This window comes from Zosterops lateralis (assembly GCF_965231275.1).
Source record: "Zosterops lateralis genome assembly, chromosome: 4".
Taxonomy (NCBI): domain Eukaryota; kingdom Metazoa; phylum Chordata; class Aves; order Passeriformes; family Zosteropidae; genus Zosterops; species Zosterops lateralis.
Window position 1 is genome coordinate 64105627 of NC_139765.1, and position 19378 is coordinate 64125004.

Here is a 19378-nt window from a genome sequence, read left to right on the forward strand (position 1 = left end):
GTAATAAATTAACTCTGGGAACTTTTGATAACAAATACAATAAAGCTAAAAATCAAGCTGAAAAATATGCCCTTTTTAGAGAGCACCAAGTATATCACCTGTCCAAAGCTCTAGTGAAGATCAGTTTAAAAGCAAGACAAAGTACCTTTATTTTCACAGGCCATCCACTGTATGGGTCCTTTGTCGTAATTGTGTTGGCCAACAGAAAACGTGAACACACGGACCTGTGCAAGTTAAAAACCAATGCATATAAAAATCATAATCATTTACTGTGACCCTCAAGTCAATGATACCTGGATTTTTCATAAATTTTCATAGAAAAAAAATACAATGAATTTTCCAGTTTTTGTCACCATAGTAGAGATATGAGAGATGTAAAAAGTGATCTATTATGGTATTGTATGTATTCCTATTATTTCTGCCATGAAGTAGAATCAAGAAAAATGCTCTTTTACACAGCCTTTGTGCCTTTAAAAGTCTTACACTGGTGATTGTTCATGAATTATTTAAATTTTTAGGTTTTTTATTCTAGGGTGTTAATTATAACTCTTCAGATTTTGTTAAATCAATTGACGAAACATATCAATATTAGATGCTTACCAATGATTTAAAAAGAATATATTTATGGCAATAGAACTCAAAGCAATGCAAAACAACACTCTTTAGGATACAAAATATGAAGTTTTCAGATACTACACAAAACAAATTCTCATTTTTCTCAGACTCAATCTTCTCTACATAAAACCACTAAATTCGTTCAACAGAATTCCATACAATGGTTAAGGTTCTGATCTTTCACCTTAAGCTCTTGATATTTAGTTAAGTTGGGGGGATTTTTATCATAGTTCCATTCTTTTTGCACAATGCTACTCTAATCTATCTCAGCAACTCTAAGGAGTTATGGCTTCAGAAGAATTAAAAAAATCTCTCCAAGTTTTGGACTGAAAATAGACTTTTCAGCTGAAATGATTTTCCATGCAATTTTTCTCATTTGAATGAGAAAAAAATTAAAACCAAAACCTGGTATTGTTTTAAAGATATTAAAAATCCTACCAGACACATAGAAAAATTACAAATACTATGTTTCAGCTTCTAGCTAAATATTTTGCTTTACATTTGAATGTTTCTGTTAAAAGCTGGAAAAAATCTTTTCCCAACAGTTTTAATGAGCTGCCCACTATATTCATATCTCTCTGCTCAAGGGTCAGAGAGTTTTTCCTTTTTAGGCATCTCTTTCTTTATGGATCTTTAACTTTACTACTTCAAGGTACACATCATAGATCACAACATCAAATGAGAATGAAAATTCCTTTCCATGAATTTGACGCTTAAAATTAAAATATTCTACAATTAATTTGCATGCAGGCTGTGATTAAGAAATAAGGTAATGTTTTCGTTAAATAATACACTCTAAAATTGCAGAGACTTGTTGTAAAGTACTGATCATTGCTAAGTTTTTTAATGATTATTTATAAAAATTTTCACCACATTTTTTATCATGTGCAATTAGTACCCAAATCTTCACTTCTCAAATAGGCAAACAAACAAACAAACAAAAAAGACATAATCATAGCTCAAGTATTAACCAAGAGGTGTAGGAATGGCTTCACATCATCCATCAGCAGGGAGCAAATAGTGAAACTTTATTAGCGTTGACCCCTGTATGTAAGAAGGGCAAACAAAGCTTTGTGCTGGATGGGATTTTTAATTAACAATATGTTTTGATTTGCTTTATCCATACAACCCCCTTCTTTCTACAGCTGAAAGGAGAATTAAAGCAATTATTCTGCTGCACTAGCACTGATTTACATGCTTGTTTTGTAGTTTAATATCGGGTTATTCCCCACTAATTAGTCAGGCCAATTTTACATTTCTGTTTTCACACACAGGTATAGGAATGACTGTGCCTGCATGATGGCAATTTTTGTTTTCCTCATAGTTCATATACATAAAGACAGATGAAAAATACCTTCTATTACCCTGAAAACATCAGTATTGACAGTGCAAAAATGACTTCACCTGGCATGTTTACATCTCATTTATTAATACTGTACCACATTTTCCATCCCCCTTTTATTCTTAACATATTTTAAAAAAATGACAGCTATAATTCTTCTAATGGATCTTTCTGCTTCTACTTAATTAACATCTGGGTTTTTTTCTTATCTGATTATCACCACATTATTTTACATTGGCACCTCTCATTTCACAAGGTCCCTGTCTACTATACTCCTTTCTTTCTGAACTCACACTGCTCCCAATTTTTTGTCCACTAAACACTTGATTCAGAATAGATTCTTCTCAAAACCTATGGAAAAACCCCACTGACGGTCACTAATTAGATACTTGAGAGACCTGGTGTTTCTTTTGGATTAAAAGCTACCAAGTCATGTGGGTTCTCTTGTGTGTGTAGAAAACACATGAGTCAATTAGACTGGACTGTCTAGCATTTGATTTCAAATGTAAAAATGAAACACTGAATTGGATTCAAGTTGCGAAATGCTATGTAATTTAGGGACAAGCAGCAGTGTGTTAAATCTGCAACAAATCTATAAAGAATTTAGAATTTAAATTATTGACAACAAGCAGGAGACAATATATCTGATTTACTGTTCCTTGGATAATTAACAGAGATAAAGAACTGCAATGAAAATTGGAGTTTTTAATTGTTACTTGGTTTGGCAAGAGGGTGGGATATTGAAAAGAGTATTCTTTTTCCTATTGCCTCATCTGGAATTGAGTAGAATGACAGACCAGCTGGAAAAATGAGTCAGCAAGTCAAATTAAACGAGCCAATTTTAGCAAAAAAAAAAAAAAAAAAAAAAAAAAAAAGCTCTGTGCTAAGGTTTTCTGTGACAGCACCCAGAGTCAGCCAAATTACTGAGATGTATTTGTCTATATGTTTCCCTTACAGACATCTTTCCAAAGAAGACAATAGGCTTTCGAAAAGAAAAGAAAAGAAAAGAAAAGAAAAGAAAAGGCACAAAAAATTTATTAATTTTAATAGGGAATTTATGACTAAGAATACTTTAAGCAAACAAGATCAGACACAATGGGTATGAACACCTCTCCCTTTGCCTGTCCTTTAAGCTTGGTTTCCACTAACTAAGTGGGTGTCTGAGTTGAAGCAAACTGCCAAGTAGTCTTTGATCCCCAGGAGTTGTTTTCCATCACCACTGAGGCCTGGTTATTTCTTCTCTCTGCCTCTCTGCAGCCTCTTGGGTTCTGTGTAAAGTGCAGTTCCTGGGTGGTTTTGCCATGACAGTTCCTCTCCATCACCCTCCCTAGAAGATGGACATTTGTGTTCCCCAACCCATTTCCTAGGGAAAGGGCAGCCTTGCCTCAAAGCAGATCCATTTATTCTCTTCATAAAGAAACATAACTTCCAAATCAGTAAAAACTAACGGAAAAATAAGATAAACTAATAGGAGCTGTCATGATTTCTGATTTTGAACAGAAATATTTAGAGTAAAGTACTTCTAGAAAACTTGTACCCTTAGAATTGAGAAGAACTAGAGATGGGCACCAGCCTGTCCTGCCAGCCCATCCAGGCACTGTCTTGAAATTGTTCTGAAATACAAAAGTCCTAATTTTTGGCAAGGAAGTTCAATACTAATTCTCTGCATTTTTATCACTAATCTTAGGGAGGGAAAAAAAAATCTTTTTTATAATAATTTACAGTATGTAGTAGAGGAATATACTAATTAGAAACAAAACTGAGTGGCACAGGCTGCCCAGTGAGGTTGTAAATCTGCCTCCTTGGTGGTTTTAAACTCCAGACTGGAGATGGACCTGAGCAACCTGGGCTGATCTTCGACCTGATATTGAACTAGAGACCTCTGCAAGTCACCTGCAACCTGGCTTATCCTAGGAAACTATGAGGGATGTCAAAGGAACACATGCAAAAAACCAACTCCTTAATCAGAGTAAATGATACACAGAAAAGAATGCTACAAAAATAGAGGAAGAAGTGCTTTATTGAAGAAAATATAATTGTCTAATTATAAAATTATTTGCTATTTCTATGCATTTCTTTCTAGTGGAAGATGATCATAAGCACCAAGGTGAATAAAAAAGATTTTGACTGCTACAGATTTTAAGGGACAATTGCACTCAAGAGAGATGTGATGAAGACAAAAATAAGCGGTACCTATGGAAAGGCTGCTTTCCCTACAGATCTTTGCTTTTTACGTATTTTATTTCGTTCTTCATTTTGCTATTGGAATAAAATTAAGAAAGATTAAATTCAATTCTTTCTTTGGGTATATGATATTATGAGTATTACAAAACAGAAGGCTTGATTTAAGGTAATTCAAAGGGGTAATTAAACACAAAGCACTTGCTGTTTAGGCTACTGCCTATATGTGTAGGCAATGTAGAAACATGGAATCATTGAATGTTTTGGTTGGAAGAGAACTGAAAGATCGTCTTGTTTTAACTCCCCTGTCATAGGTCTACAAGCACTGTAACCACTCTGCATGCCCCAGTGGAAGAAATACACATTTTTTGGCTTATTTGTCTTGAATTCTGTGCTACTGGAATGAGAGAGCTCTCAAAAATAATTTCTCTGTATCTCTTCATTTCTCGGTTTAGGAAATGATTAGCTAACTTTTGGAGATATATATATATATATATATATACATGTCTATTTTACCAGCTATGATGAGAGTTATAGAATTAATTCGTTCAATTGGATGCAGGCAAAATGAATCCTGTCATTTTACACCTAGAATGTGAAACGACAAAGAATGCATCTTTCTCTACCACTAAAAAAACAAACTGACTATAACCAAAAACTGAGCTCATCAAATCCTTCAACTTTGGTTTTCATGATGACAGTAAGATTTCAGAACATTTTACTCTGGCCTTTATAGCTGCAGTTAAAAATTCACAGATAATCTTTTTTACAATGCGACAAGAAAAGTAATTCCAGCATGACCCAGGAAATTGTCTTTCCCAGTAATGGGTTAACAGATTATCAGATATGAGGAAAAATTGTTAGCAGTTTATATTTAATAGGTACACTTCTGAAATAAAAGGACAACATAAGAAACCTATCATTTGAATAAAATCATAAAACTGCTCTTCTATTTTCTATTATGCTTCTGTCTTCTAAATCCCTTGTAAGTATAGTTTGTAAATCACTTAATCATTTTTGTGTTTTTTGCCATAGGCCAGGGAGATGTTATGTGGTTTTCAAGCTGCCACAACTAAAACTGTGAATACAATTTTTTCCTTATATTTTTACATCTGTGGACAGAAATTTGAAGATGATTTTGGATTCTGCTGTGAGTTAACTGAGAACAGAAGACATTTATGATCAGCTGGAACTGAGAACAGAACTTCAGAGGACAATCTGAGAACAAAACATACTAATTAGGAAACCACCTAGGATTAGCCAATAGGATACACCAAATACAGAGTGTCACCTAAATTCTGGTTAATAATCTGTCATGCTGAACTGCTCAGCCCAGGACTTCCAGGGACACACTCCTGAACCATTTAGGTTAGAGCTGTAAGTGTAAATCAATTTCCTTTTTTTTATTATTCTTTTTTCCCTAGAAGAGAAATGGAAGTTCTGAGTTTAACAGCAGGGGCAAGACTCATAACCATGTGCTAGAAGACAGTTTAAGGATCCCTTAAGCCACTTTTTATGCATTATATAAACTGGAACATCACCCATTTTCCTTCTCAGGCCATGAGGGCAAGTGGCACAGTTTGGCTCCCATCTCTATGGCTACACCATGGTGCCAACCTCCCTCCCTGCCTTCTCCCCATCTCAGGTAATCTCATTGTAGAATTACAGCTCATGTTATTGCTGAGCTGAAACCCAGCATTACTAAAAGAACTGACAGCCACAGGCCAGGAACCATCCTGCTGGGTCTGTTAACAATCACACTTATGGATAACTGTGGACATTTCTCCAATCTGTACCTTGGCCCTGGATCGTTTATTGGTATAGACAGAGCAGTTTCCGGTACTGCAAGTAAGGCTCATTTTCTTGCGACAGAGCCCTAAGGCTCAGCCTTTCAAAATTACTGGGACAGTGGTGCCTCTAAACTTATACATGAGAGTTCAGTAGTGGCACAAAAGAGGGAGGAGTTCATGATTCTCAGTTTGAGCACATTGATAACTTCCCTGGCTGTGAATGCCAGGCTCAAGAAAGCTCAGAAGTTGGAGTTGGTTTTGTATGTAACTGTCAGGCTGCTGATGCATTTTGCCCTTAATAGCAGTCAGGAAAAAGAAACAGAGCTGACCTAAGCAGCAGGGTATGACACCTAGTCGGGTGCCAGGGTTCTGAAGTTTGAAAGGTCTAGAACTCAGAAAGCAGGATTCACAATTTTATGTCAAACTAGGAAATATAAAGAATGTCATCATACAGCAGCAGATATGTATCAAGCTATATTTTTGACATTTATGACTTCATTAAGGTCTGTCTCTTGCTGTGGATACTCTCCAAAAATATGTGTAGACTTGGGGTAACTGGGAAGAAAAACCCACATGAGAAACAAAGAGAAGAAGAATTTAGCTCCCAAATATTTAAATGCAAGGATAATTGCAGGCTGGACATCTTTGAATTCATAGCCATGAAGGAAGTATAAATCCATATGAATTGAATATTCATTTGACACTACTTGATTGTTCTCATAAGTGACCCTCTATACTCTGACTCAGCAAGGCATATAACAATGCAAGTGTCCTCTCAAAACCAAAGGAAAAATCTTTCAACTGAGGCACGTGTTTAAAGAAAAATAGAGCAGGTCCTTGGAAATACTATTTTGGACATCTTTCCACAGCAAATAATTTCTTCTAAACTTTCCATGTGTATTTGCAATCTTCCCTATCATTAATATCTTTCATTCACTACAATTCAATCTCAAACTTTAAACTGCAGTGCTAGCTTATTAATTCATAGTCTAATTATAGTCTGTGTAATTATAGCCTAATAACAAAAAGAAATAATGACACTCTAAAAATTAGCTCACATTACAATTTAATGCTAATCCTTCTATCTTAAAATAAAAATTAGGCTTATTGCATATCAGGAGATTATTGGAGAATCCCACTTTCTTTGGATATTGTTCTATACTGATAATATGGGTCCTGAACCATTTAATGGTGATAATATATTGGGAAAATAGGATCTAGAACACTGGTGCGTGGTGTAGTTGTAAGCAATTATTCTAGGAAAGGAATTAAAAACTGAGAATTATGTACATTACTGAACATGTAACACATACCTACAACGAAAAGTGCATGTTCATGGAAGTTGTGACTGCCATGAATCCATGAAATATGTTTTGCTAAATGCAAAGTATTTTAAAAAATGACAGAAGGGTGGTGTGGGGTTCTTTCTGTGGTTTTTGTTTGCTTGTTTTGTTGTTGTTTGGTTAAGTTTGGTAGTTGATTTTTTTTTGTTGCTGTTGGTTTTTGTTTTTTTTTTTTTTTTGGAGGGGGGGTGTTTCGGTTTTTGTTCCCCATCTTGTTTCGTTCCCTCACAGAGAAAACATATCTACATGAAAATGGGGATATTTTCTACTGCAGACTAATGGTCAAAACACCACTGCTGTTACACTGAAAAATTTCAGAACTAACATTCACACAGAACTAAAACCAATATACTAATTTCATTTACACTGTTCTACAACTTCTTAGTGCCACCTTGTGGAACCACAGCACCTCATTCCTTACTGACAGAAGGGCTGCTGTGTGGTGCTCTTTCCTCTGCTGTTCCCTGCTGACACCTGCTAATCTACCCCTGCTAAACTGATTGTAATTAGATAGAATGGAACACTGAATATGTAATTCTTTAACTATTTACCTAGCTTAGACACAATCCTTGATGGGCCTCAGGTATCACAGGAGTACAAGCCCAGATTCATATGCTCACAGTAACATGTTGGACTATTGCATAATGACAAGTGTCCTCTGTACTGCACAGTCTCCTCAAATGAAATGAAGTTTTTGATCTCAACATTTTCTAGGTGTGGGTATAAATCAGCTCTGGTTTATTAGCTTTGTATAACAGATCGCTTAAGAAAGATATGAAATACTGTATTCCCAAAAACACCAGCAGCACTTCACATTGATGTGCTTGAATCTTTTGTTTGACAGCCAATTTGCCTATATCAACCGTGCCAAAAAGTGAGCTTTGGTCCCACTCTCCAGCCTTTAGAGCAACCCTGCCAGCAGAGCCCACATACACAGAAATCAAACCACTGCTCCTTCCCTCTTCCCCTTTCTTTGCTGCCCAAAGCAGTCCCAGCACTTTGTCTAGGAGTCTGCCAGCTGGCAGAGGCTGAAAACCTCCCAGATTTAACTCAGTTAAACCTATAAATTATTGAATAATTGAGGCTGTAGATCTAGCTCAAAGGCTGTGGACACACTGGTTGCTTCTCCCAGGATTTCCACCAGCAGGGCTGTCTTCATCACCCCATCCCACCTCAAAAATCCCTGTACTCAGTTGCATCAGGTGATTTTCCAGCTCCTCATTCTGCCTCCCAGACTTCAGATAAAAAACATACTCACATCTTTTTAACAATGCATCTGTTGAATGTTTTACTTTGACTACCCATGTTCTATTTACTCAGTTGATCCATTTGTTTCTTTGGGGAACTTTTTCTCTGTTGAAATGAAAAACAATTAAATTCCTCCTTTCCCTAAGCTGCTTCTCCCTGGCACTCATCATTTAGCAGTCTCTGAAGAAAACAGGTTTTTTTCTGAGAATTCCTTGTAAATTTGGTGGTCCATATCAGGAACCAGACAAGGGAGTTGACAAAGTAATTCCCACTGTACTCTGGATTAAAAGCATTTTAGGCATTTCTTTGATAGTCAAAACAACATTTGGAGGCAGCTGAGCAGCTGGAAAGGACTGGATTAATTAGAGAGATATTTACGGTTCATATTGTGACACTAAGTCCTCTTTTCCTTTTTTCTTTCATTGTCCTTGTAAATCCCAGGGAAGAAGTATTTAAAGGAATATTTCAATATGCCATTTCAAATACTAATTTTAATCACGTACTTTGCCTTCTCTTTTCCCACGCAAATAGTCTTGTATAGTTGCTTCCTCAATTTTTTGCTCTAATTTACTCCAGTTCTTATACAGCATGGAAAAGTGACTGAATCTTAACAGCTGCAAATGCCAATCAGCTGTACTAGAAAAGGGAAAAGGGTAGGTGGGAAAAGAAAGGACTCTCAAAAGTCCTCATTTCCAGCAGAATCCATTTACAAGGAGTCTTCTTGTCTGGAATTATCAATTACACAAATTTCATGTCTAATTTTATAATTGACTGATGTTCACAGGAACATGAAAAATCTAAAAAAAAGATTCAGTGAGCTTTAGAAAGGGTATGCCACCCAAACAGGTGGGGGGACTTTGTCCATGCTCACATACTGTTTCTTGAAGACTGACCTGGGAACAGAACTGTATCTTAGAAGAGGAAAATTAAAGGACGAAAATGCTGCAAGTTTGGTTCCCTTTCCTTTTCAAGGTGGAAAAAAACCTCTCAGCTACTGTATGCTGATGGAAACTCAGCAGTGCCAGGTAGGGCTGTTCTGGGGACAGCCTGACCTTGCCTCTGCTTGCAGGTGGGACGTGGCAGCCCTGACATGAGCAGGCAGTGACGATGCTGCCTGTCAGCAGCTGGCAGGTGCCCAGGCAGGGCTGAGAGAGTGAGGCTTCTGTGCAGTCCTGGAGTAGAGAACGTCCTTCACAGTTAATGATTAATTCAAGCAGTTCATGCCCACTCGTTGTGCTTCTTGCCAAGCTGCACCTGAAATCTCAGGGCTTTCTATGAGAAGCATTGAATATGTACAGGTAGCTGCCACCTATACCAGGGGCTGTTACTGATAAACGTAAATTTAACCCTGACACAGTTCACTCATATGCTGAAGGATATTAATTTTCATTTATTTTCTTATCAGCTAAATAAAATAATTTTTCAGAAAGAAAATACAAGTGATTTTCCTGAGCAATCCAGAGGTAAAACAACCTTGAGGGGTGGGGTGTCTGTAGCCTTGGTTTATTGAACATTTTGTACCAGAATGTTCTTAGTAAATTTAGATTTAGGTTTTGCATTTCTAATGGCTGAAAGAGAAGAGCAGAGAAAATGCACTCTAATACATCATACTTTATGTGACAAGGTATAAGCCATTTCTCAGTCTATGATGTAATATAAATGAATATAAATAATTTCTGAAAAAGTTTTTATAAAAAAAAAAAGAAATAAGGAAAAAAGAGGTCTGCAGCCCTAATTAGAAATATGCTTCTTACAGAGAAATTTATTATAGACAAAACATTGCCTTAGAGGGTTTGTCTTTGTTTTTTGTTTTCAAATGAAACAGCATCTACAGACTTAAATTTGCAACTAAAAGCATTGGATTATTTATTTTCCTGTCTACATGTAGGATTGAGAATACAATATTTTCAGACTGCATTATACAATTCAAAGTGATGGGCTTCAAAAAAGATTTTGCAAATAAAATTCTTCCCTGTAAAAAAAATCCATATGAATAAATTCAGAATTATTAAAAAAAAAAACCCAAAACTTTTGCAGTTGGCACTCCAGGTTCAGCGGTCATTATGAATTAGATGGTTTTATTTGCATGTGATTTAGAATGAGATTATGAAGGACAGAATTCCCATCTAAACCTCAGGAAACACTGAATACATTACTCTGAATTTGATACAAGGCTAACATGCATATGACTTCAACTGAAATTACTGACTTAAAATCAAAGCTGAATATAGAAATAGGGGAATAGAAATGCATAATAGCATAAGAATTCAAAGACTGCATACAGAAACTGATTCTTTCCCAAATAGTTTTCTCTATTTTTTAGGACTAAAACCTAAAAAAATGTTTGTGAAAACCTCAAAATAATTAGAAGTTCATACTTCCCTAATCATGCAAGTACAAGATGGAAAAGTCAGTTTCTTACTCTTCTGTCAAATACAATCTATTCTTATTGCCCATTCAATTCTGCATATTAAATTCTATCCTATACCATGCAAAAGATTTGAGAATGTAACTGTGCTTCCTGGAGATATGACAGAGCACATTTTAGCCTTTTCTTTGAGACCAACCAGGATTCTGAATCCAAGTCACTTTCTAAGTAGAGACTGGGGAATTTTCTATTTACCAGCATGACCATCCCCTGCTTTTAAGAGGATTCTTTTCCTTGTTTGTTTGTTTTGTTGTTGTTTTTTTTTTTTTTGTTTGTTTTTCCCAAATTAGAGGGTGTAATTTTTTTTTCCAAAATGCTTTAGAAAAAGACCTTTTAAGTGACATTTAGTAGTTCTTACTCTGGATAAGACTTCTCTAACAGAGCTCCTCCATCTCTTGTGCTGATGTTCTCTCCTAAAAAGCAACCCCTCCTTAACAACATCTGTATCAATCTTTAACACTCTGCACTGAAGCTGCACAAGGTTTCTACTTGCCTGGGTGAAATGTACAGTTCACCTAATGCACTCTAACTTCTCATTTCACATCCCTTTCCTCTTATGCTTCTTGCATATATAAGCACATACTTCTTCCTATCCAAATGGACTGTGACTTTATTTTTTTGAAATTTTTATTTCCTTCTTAACCTGTCATCTGCTTAGGCTGCTGGATGCATTCAGCTTGTGGCACCATCTGCTTGTTTCAGCTGTTCCCTTATTGTCTTGGCCCCTAAAGAGATTCCTATTCTGCACTTTCTCTCTTGGAGCCCAGCTGTAAATTCTCTTTTCTGTCCACTTTTTCCACCTGTGCATTGGCAAAACTTTCCATCTACTAATAGACAAATTCTCAGTACCAGCTTATGAGGTGGCCTGAGCAGCATTTAGAAACTAAGATTTCTATCAAGTTTTAGAGTCAGTAAATAATAGTTAATTCTTTCTAAAATATTATTCAGTTGTGCTACCTTAGTTAAATTGTGTATTCTCTTAAGCAGACAAATTCTGCACTTTCTTCCCAGAAAGCCGCATTTTAAAACCAATGTTGTAAAGTTAACCTTTGGGAAACTCTAGACTCAATGATGATACAAATGTCAGAATTGTGTCAGAATGACCAAATTTACGTAAAACATCTCCTAATCTTCATTATTTTTTTCCCTTACATCCTTTTTGGCTTCTCTATCTGCAGAAACAATTCTTAACTTTTAAATATTCTTCACTCTTTGTATTTTTAAATGAAGGGCAAATGTGAGCCTCTTTTATGGGGCTTTTACGACTTAAATCTTCTCTGTCTCTGTTCTCTGTAACTGACTCATCACAGTCAGTTTTTACTTACTTATTGCACTTCCCTCAAGAAACACCAGAAACATAGAAAATTTATTTATAACTGTAAATATATAAGGTCATAAATAATAAAACTTATAATGTGAGACATAATTACTGAATATCTTTTAGGTTAGGAAAATTTCTTATTCTAGAAGATGCCAGGAACAGTTAATTTTTTTTTTTTGAATTTTGAGGTAGAATTATCTGAAATCTAGGAGACAGAAAATACTTTGAGTGAAAGATCAAGAAGTGATTTTTATTACAAGGAAAGGAAAGTTTCATAGCAGTAAAAAAAGGGTAACAGACAGACTCCAACACACAGAGAGAATTAGCTAGCTGAGTGAGTAATGTAGGAAGACAATCTAAAGAATGAAGAATTAAAAGACAAATGGCAATTCAGGAAGAAAAAAAACATTAAGTATACAAGAAGAAACAGCTTAATGTAATGTAGGATTAAAAAGACTTGGAATCTCAAGCACAGATACTGAGACTGAAGATGAACTGTTAAGAAAAACCCAACAAAACTTACAACCAAAAAACCCCAAATGCCTAGTGAAAAAAGATTCAGAATAAGGCAAAACTCAAATATGGTTCAATAATAAAACATAGTTCCAAAACTGTAAGTTATGCTCTTTGATATATTTACCCACGTGCTGACATGCAAAAGGGAAAAAAAAAAAAAAAACAACCAACAAAATAACAACAACAAAAAACCTCTGTTCTCTTGATATCACTTAAGTTTCTCTCACTGTTCAAGAGCAGCAATGTGCCTTTATACACAAATGTGTGTAAAGAATAAAGAATTAATTTAATCTCAAATAAAGATTTCATGAATCTGAAACAAATTAGCTTGTTTAGTTGAAAAGATCAAAGCTGGATAGCAAACTTGGATGAAAGTTTCAACATAGAAATTTTTTTCCTAAAATGGAAGGGATATTAATATAATAAGAATTAGTTATTCTTGTTAAAGAATGTAAAATGAAAATAAAAAAAACCAAACCCTTAACCCTCTAAGCTTACTTTGTCTTAAGGAAATCTAGGAAAGCTTTCTAAACAGGTAGCTGTTGAAAGAGAAGAATGTAAATAGCTCAGGAAGCTGTGGAACTGGATACTTTAAAGAAGAGGTTACATAAACATCATTAGGCATGAACAAGGTATTAAAAGGCTCCTTGCAGAAAGTCCCAGACCTCCAATTCTTGTATTACAGAAGAACATAATCAAATCACAAGCTATTTCACAGCAATTGCAAATTCACAGGAATGAATGCACAGTTAATATATGGGAAGGCTGAGACAGGATGGACCCTCTGATGTCTGGCCTCAGCCAGCTATGCCATATGTAGCACTTTGTTTATATAAATAAGCAAAATGCAGTCTGAGTCTCTTGCATTTGTCCCAAAACAAACATAATGTGCTTCCTATATTAACCGATATTCTATCCTTGTTGCCTTGATTAATCATTTTATGCCATCTGCAGCATCAACCTCAATGTGATGCACTGAATCAGTCGCTATTACTACAGTGTTTGGAATTGAAGATCAACAAAAATAGAACTATCAAATAGCCTCCTCCATGCCAAATTGAAGGAAACAAGCTGCCAGTTGGGTTTTATGTAACAGATACACATGACTTTAATAAAACAGATAAGGTTACTTTTCAACAAAGCTATATTAAAACTTTCATTAGTCCTCTGCAGTTCTCAACACCTCCACGTGGATTTTTATCTCACATAGGAGATAAAAATGCCACGTGGCAACCCAGGATCATGTTCATAATGAGACAGCAGCACAAAGAGAAACATCAACAAGGAGATGTGTGTGCAGACACGTGCGTGAAAAGGTTCTGCAAGATCTTCCTAAAAGAACTCCCCTCAGCCCCACTGAGGCTGCACCTCTTTAAATCTTCAGCAACCTCAGCCAGGTGCTCACACAGAGAACAGCACAGGGGATGGAATGGCTGAATGGAAAAGTGAAAAAAAGTAGAAAAAATATAGTGGATATTACTTCTTTATTGAAGTCTCCAAGAAAGGCTTGGTGGTGTTTGGTGATGTCTGAAGATAAAGGGGTCAGTGTAAGACAGTGTAGGAACAATGAGCAGACTCAGAGCATTGTCAGGGCATGGACACATGGTACCCTAGCAGGTTAGCTGAGAAGATGACTATTAAAAGAACAGTGGATAGATTTGAAAATTAGTATCTTAAAAATAACTCTGAACTCACATTCCTAGTGGGGAAACAACTTCACAATCATCAGGTAATTGTGGCTCAAAATCCAAGTTTAGGGGAAAAATGTGTGCCTAATATCGTACTGGAAAAGAATAAAAACCCACCAACCTCCTCCCAAACTGTTATTGTAAGGATTTATAGACTCAAGACTTATATATCTTAGTATTGAGCAGCTTGACTATTACTGAAGCATATTTAGGTAATGAGTGTCAAAGGAGGGAGACTGCTGATATGGTATATTTAAATTCATTATTGTTAGGAATCCAGAAACTGGGACAGTAGGTATATTGCAAGCCCTTAATTAATAAGTGGAACTAAGAGGTAAAAAAAAAGAAGATAATTTGCCTTTAGAATAAGATGCTTGTTCTGTGAATAGTCTAATAGCACTTTCCACTTTTTACTTTGAAAGAAAAAGTAATGGATTATGGAATTTTTAAATACTGACCCAAGTTTCACCCAGAATATTTTAGGTTTACCATTTGTGCATATCGTGGAACCTATAATAAACTATAATTAACAGCTGGAAGGTGACACATTCTTAAGGCAGAAGTGATTAGGAAAAGGGCCAGGGAGCCAGTTTGACCAGCCTGCTGAAGCTTTGTTCAACTCTTAATTTAATTACTTTGTGTTATATCTTGTGTCACAAGTCTACCACACACTCAGAAATGCAAAACCTGTTGGGATGCACTCTGACAGCTGTTCAGCTCTATTCAAAGCTGACACTAGAAAGATGCTGTTTCAATTTTAAGATCTGTAAGTGACCATATAAAGTTACATTTGGTCAGTCTGACCCCTGATGAGAATTCCACAGTGACACAAAGTGGAAAAGTCAGAGGCTTTTTGGATGGTCCTTTGAATTTAGGACCAACCTAGAACAATGCATACACCACTGTCTAAATTAACATGGTTTAGATTTTAGTTTTATTGACTAGCAGTTATGCACTAATGAATTAAAACCAAAAAAGAAAATGGTTCCCTCCACTGGTAATAACAGTAGGACCCTTGGTATTTTTTTTTTTTTAAATGCAAGTTTTACAAGTTCTTTCTCATAAATATTTCATTGTATCACTCTATTGACATGCTGAATGTGTCTCATTTGGAAGAAGTCAGTGGCAGCTCTAAGTTTCCCAGTGGAGTTCCAGCAAGCTGGAGCCTTCTCCCATAGGATCTCTACCACAGCAGCAATTCTATGCCCATCACATACAGATATTCTTAATGGAACTGAGTTGTTTTCCAGCATTTCTCTTATCATTTCATCTCAAATGATACTGCCAGAAAAATCTACAAAAAATGAGGTTGTACTTATTATGGCAGATAATTCTGTGAGAATGTCTATAATGTCTCATGTCTATAAGACCCTATTTATAGTTCTGCTCCTACCTGAAGGGTCAGACTAATTCTGCCTCTGTGTGTCAGGCCAGTTCATGCAACCCACACAAACCTCTTCCATTCCACCAAACTTCAAACAGCTAAAAGTACATGAGGTATGTTTAAGGTCTTTTCCTACTCACATAAGTTGAGCAATCTTTCCAAACACAGATTCCAAGGCAAAAAAAATGACCCAAAGATCTATTTTTGACCTGAATTCAAAATTCTCACGATAAACGCCTACGGGGTGTACATTTCAAATAAATTTATATTGCTACCTCCAGTGAAGCTGTCTGTGGGAGGAGTGCAAATAAAATGAAATTTAGCACCCTCATTCCTGAAATTTAGAGCATGTGTGGTATTTTACACATTTAATGTGAGTGCCCCAAATGTCATCATAAAGGTAAACATGCCAGTTTTTAAATATCAGGCTCAGCATGTAGTTGCAATGTGTGACAATAAAATCTGGCTTTATAAAGGAAAAAAGGCATGCAAAGGTGAAACACAACTGTGACTTTCCTCTTCAAACAGATAAAATGTTCCTCCCTAAATCTGTGTTACGTAAGTTTAATAATAACTCTCCTATTCACACTGTAAATTATTTATACAGACAGAAAACTATTTTAACTATATCTGTATGCTATTTCAAACAGATTAAAACTTCAAATTTGAAAGAATTACTTTTCAGCCTCTAAATTCTAGTCTACTTTTTTAGTAGTTTTCAAGTGTTTATTGCATTATTTCACATAACTTGAAGATTGCCCCAACGACACTGCAAACAAATGTACTAAATCATGTTATTTGATGGGCCAAAACTGAAGCTTCTTTCTTGGCATGGATTTACAGACTAACTGACATGAAAAAGAAAATACCTATAGAGCTGAAGAAATTTTACATCAGGAAGACGGAAACAAGGATTAATAGATTTGAATAAATGGTCTTTTGTTAGTACAAGGAGAAAAAAGTAAGTTTAAAACTCAGTGGTGCCTAAGTGACTGACTGTGACATAAGACAATAAAGATTCATCTTTTATATGCTTTTTGATAAACACAAAGACAAGTGGTCAAATAATTGCAGAATAGGCAAGAAGATACATATGCTGATGCAAATTTATACCATGAACTGCTTCTACCGTAAAACACAGAAAACCTTTTAACACCTTATATTGAATAGTCCCTCTACAAATGATAAATATCAACACAGTCCAAAATTCACTGGATTTTTATGAACTAAATTATAAATTAACTGCAATAAAGACAGTAGAAACTACACCCACATCTCTTTAAAGTCTAATCATTTAATATAGGAAAGCAGCCTACTCTGCAATCTAAGAATGTAACACAATATTTGTGATTTTGACTTAACAAGATTAAAAGTCTATTTTTCATGTTGGAACGTGTCCACCAATTATGCTGTTCTCTACTGATAATGAACTAACATTAAGTTACATCCTGGGGCAAGAACAGAAGAGCTCACATGTCATCATTCTGGAATCAAGTGTAGCCTTACTAAGGAGAGCAGTATCACAAGCATATTTTGTATAAATCTTATTTTTAGAAGTATTAGAATGTTATGAAAGATATTGGAAGATCATTGTGGCTCTTCAAAAAGAATTCACTGGTCTGGTCCAGTCTCATAAGATGTTCTCCAACCATAAATTTCCCTTCAATACTACAAGGACTGTTACTGATTGAAAGTGATAAGGGGAAAGCAAATTGTTCTTCAAATTACACCTGCATAAACTTGCTGCTGCAATTCCAATGTCACCTTGGAGAAAACCAGTTAGGACTGATATCCAGCAACCCAGTGCTTATTAGACAATTGAAAAAATGTGTTTACTAAAATTTTAACTTGTAGATGCATAGATCATAAACAAGTGTAGAAAATGCGCCTTGCATTGCATTAGCGATGCATTAAATTATATATGATAATATACTAACACACAGTGACCATTATTACCATTATACATTTCCTATATACAATCAAGCCCTCCTTCACAAGAGGTAACAAGAAAATGACTGTGTATTGTATTTTATATAATACAGTATATATAAAACCACCGAATCCTTGGCAGTGAAAATTTACAGTATTAAATGATCCAGTAAAATGACCATTTAAAATTATTAAATCTTACATTTCATTTATTATAGTTCACAGGATAATCAACCATCAGGCATGATGTGATTAGGATCACAAATCTTGGCACTCCAAATCTGTTTTGTTGTTGGGACTCAATATTTTACTACACTTTCCTCCTAACACAGCAAATTAAAAAAAAAAAAAAAAAAAAAAAAAAAAAAAAAAAAAAAAAAAAAAAAAAAAAAACCCAAGAAATGAATCATGTATCTTCCCCCTTTTGGATGTATTTCCTATAGCTGATGGTTGTTGAAATGTGATAAAAGTTAACACATCCAAATTTGAAGAGGAATCTCTGCATATATTTTCAGAGTACAACCATATGTGTCACAAAAGGCTACAACTTCCATTATCTTTTCTAATTGCCAGTTTAAAAAGTACTTTCAACTCAGACACAAAGATTAACTAAACCCCACCATATCATTCTATGTGAAGCACTACTGTAAAGAAGCCAGAAAATGATTTTTCAAGGTCAGTGACTGAATCACTGGTCAAGATACAAATTGAACACTGCATTTCCAGCTCTACTTTTGAAAGGATTAATTCAAACATATGAGGATTTCCAACTAAATACTTCCACTGCTTCCTGCATCTACATCCATGGCAATTGTTAGTGCCTTCATGAAACATATTTTAACTTTTAGCTGCTTTTTTGGAAACAAAACAAAAAAACAACTCACAAAACCCCACAGATTCAGGCACATCCCCAGGTGCTAGAAAAGGTAAATGCTTCGTTGCACTGTGAATCCAGTTCTATTTAGAATGTGATTAATCTTCTAATAATAATAATAATAAATAGTAGTTTGCACTGAAATTTAGTAGGAAAACAACTTTTAAGCTGCTATATTTCATGCACACACTCCTGCATTTTTAAATCTTTGAGTTTGCAAAACCAGGACCAGAAATTTGATTAGATTCAAAAATTTAATCTAAAACCAGCACAGCTAATAATCCAATTTAATCTAAACAACAAAACTCATCCAGGGATTCTCATGTCAAACCCATAATTCTGCTTGAACCAGAGATCAAATTTCATCAGCAGAAACCCATCCCACTTCTTGCTTAAACATTCAAAGGTATAATTATCCTCACTGGGGAAAATGTGGGTTTGTTCCAGCCCAAATCTATTCAAATTCAGATTCTAACCTTGAGTTCTCATTTTGCCTTTGCCTGGCAAACAATAAAAGCACATAGAAGATATTTGCTGTGAGGAGACAGAGATACACACTATGTATCTCATAATTTAACCACCTATGTTTCTGCTGGATAATTCAGAAATTATACTAATGCAAGAAAAGTGTTAATAGGAAGTTGAGTTCTTTATGACTTACAGTATACTTCTTCATCATGTGAGACGAACAAGTCACTAAGTGTAAAGCATTAAATATA

At 35.3% G+C, this 19378-nt stretch overlaps 1 protein-coding gene across 3 annotated transcripts in view; it reads right to left on the reverse strand.

Annotated features, from left to right (window-relative positions):
* CACNA2D1 (calcium voltage-gated channel auxiliary subunit alpha2delta 1) overlaps positions 1–19378 on the reverse strand; it is a 362095-nt gene that overhangs the window by 56452 nt on the left and 286265 nt on the right. For all 3 annotated transcript variants that reach the window (XM_083859087.1, XM_083859086.1, XM_083859085.1), the window contains exon 13: positions 146–224. In XM_083859087.1, coding sequence (XP_083715213.1) covers positions 146–224 — 79 coding nt within the window. The remainder of the gene's footprint in view (positions 1–145; positions 225–19378) is intronic.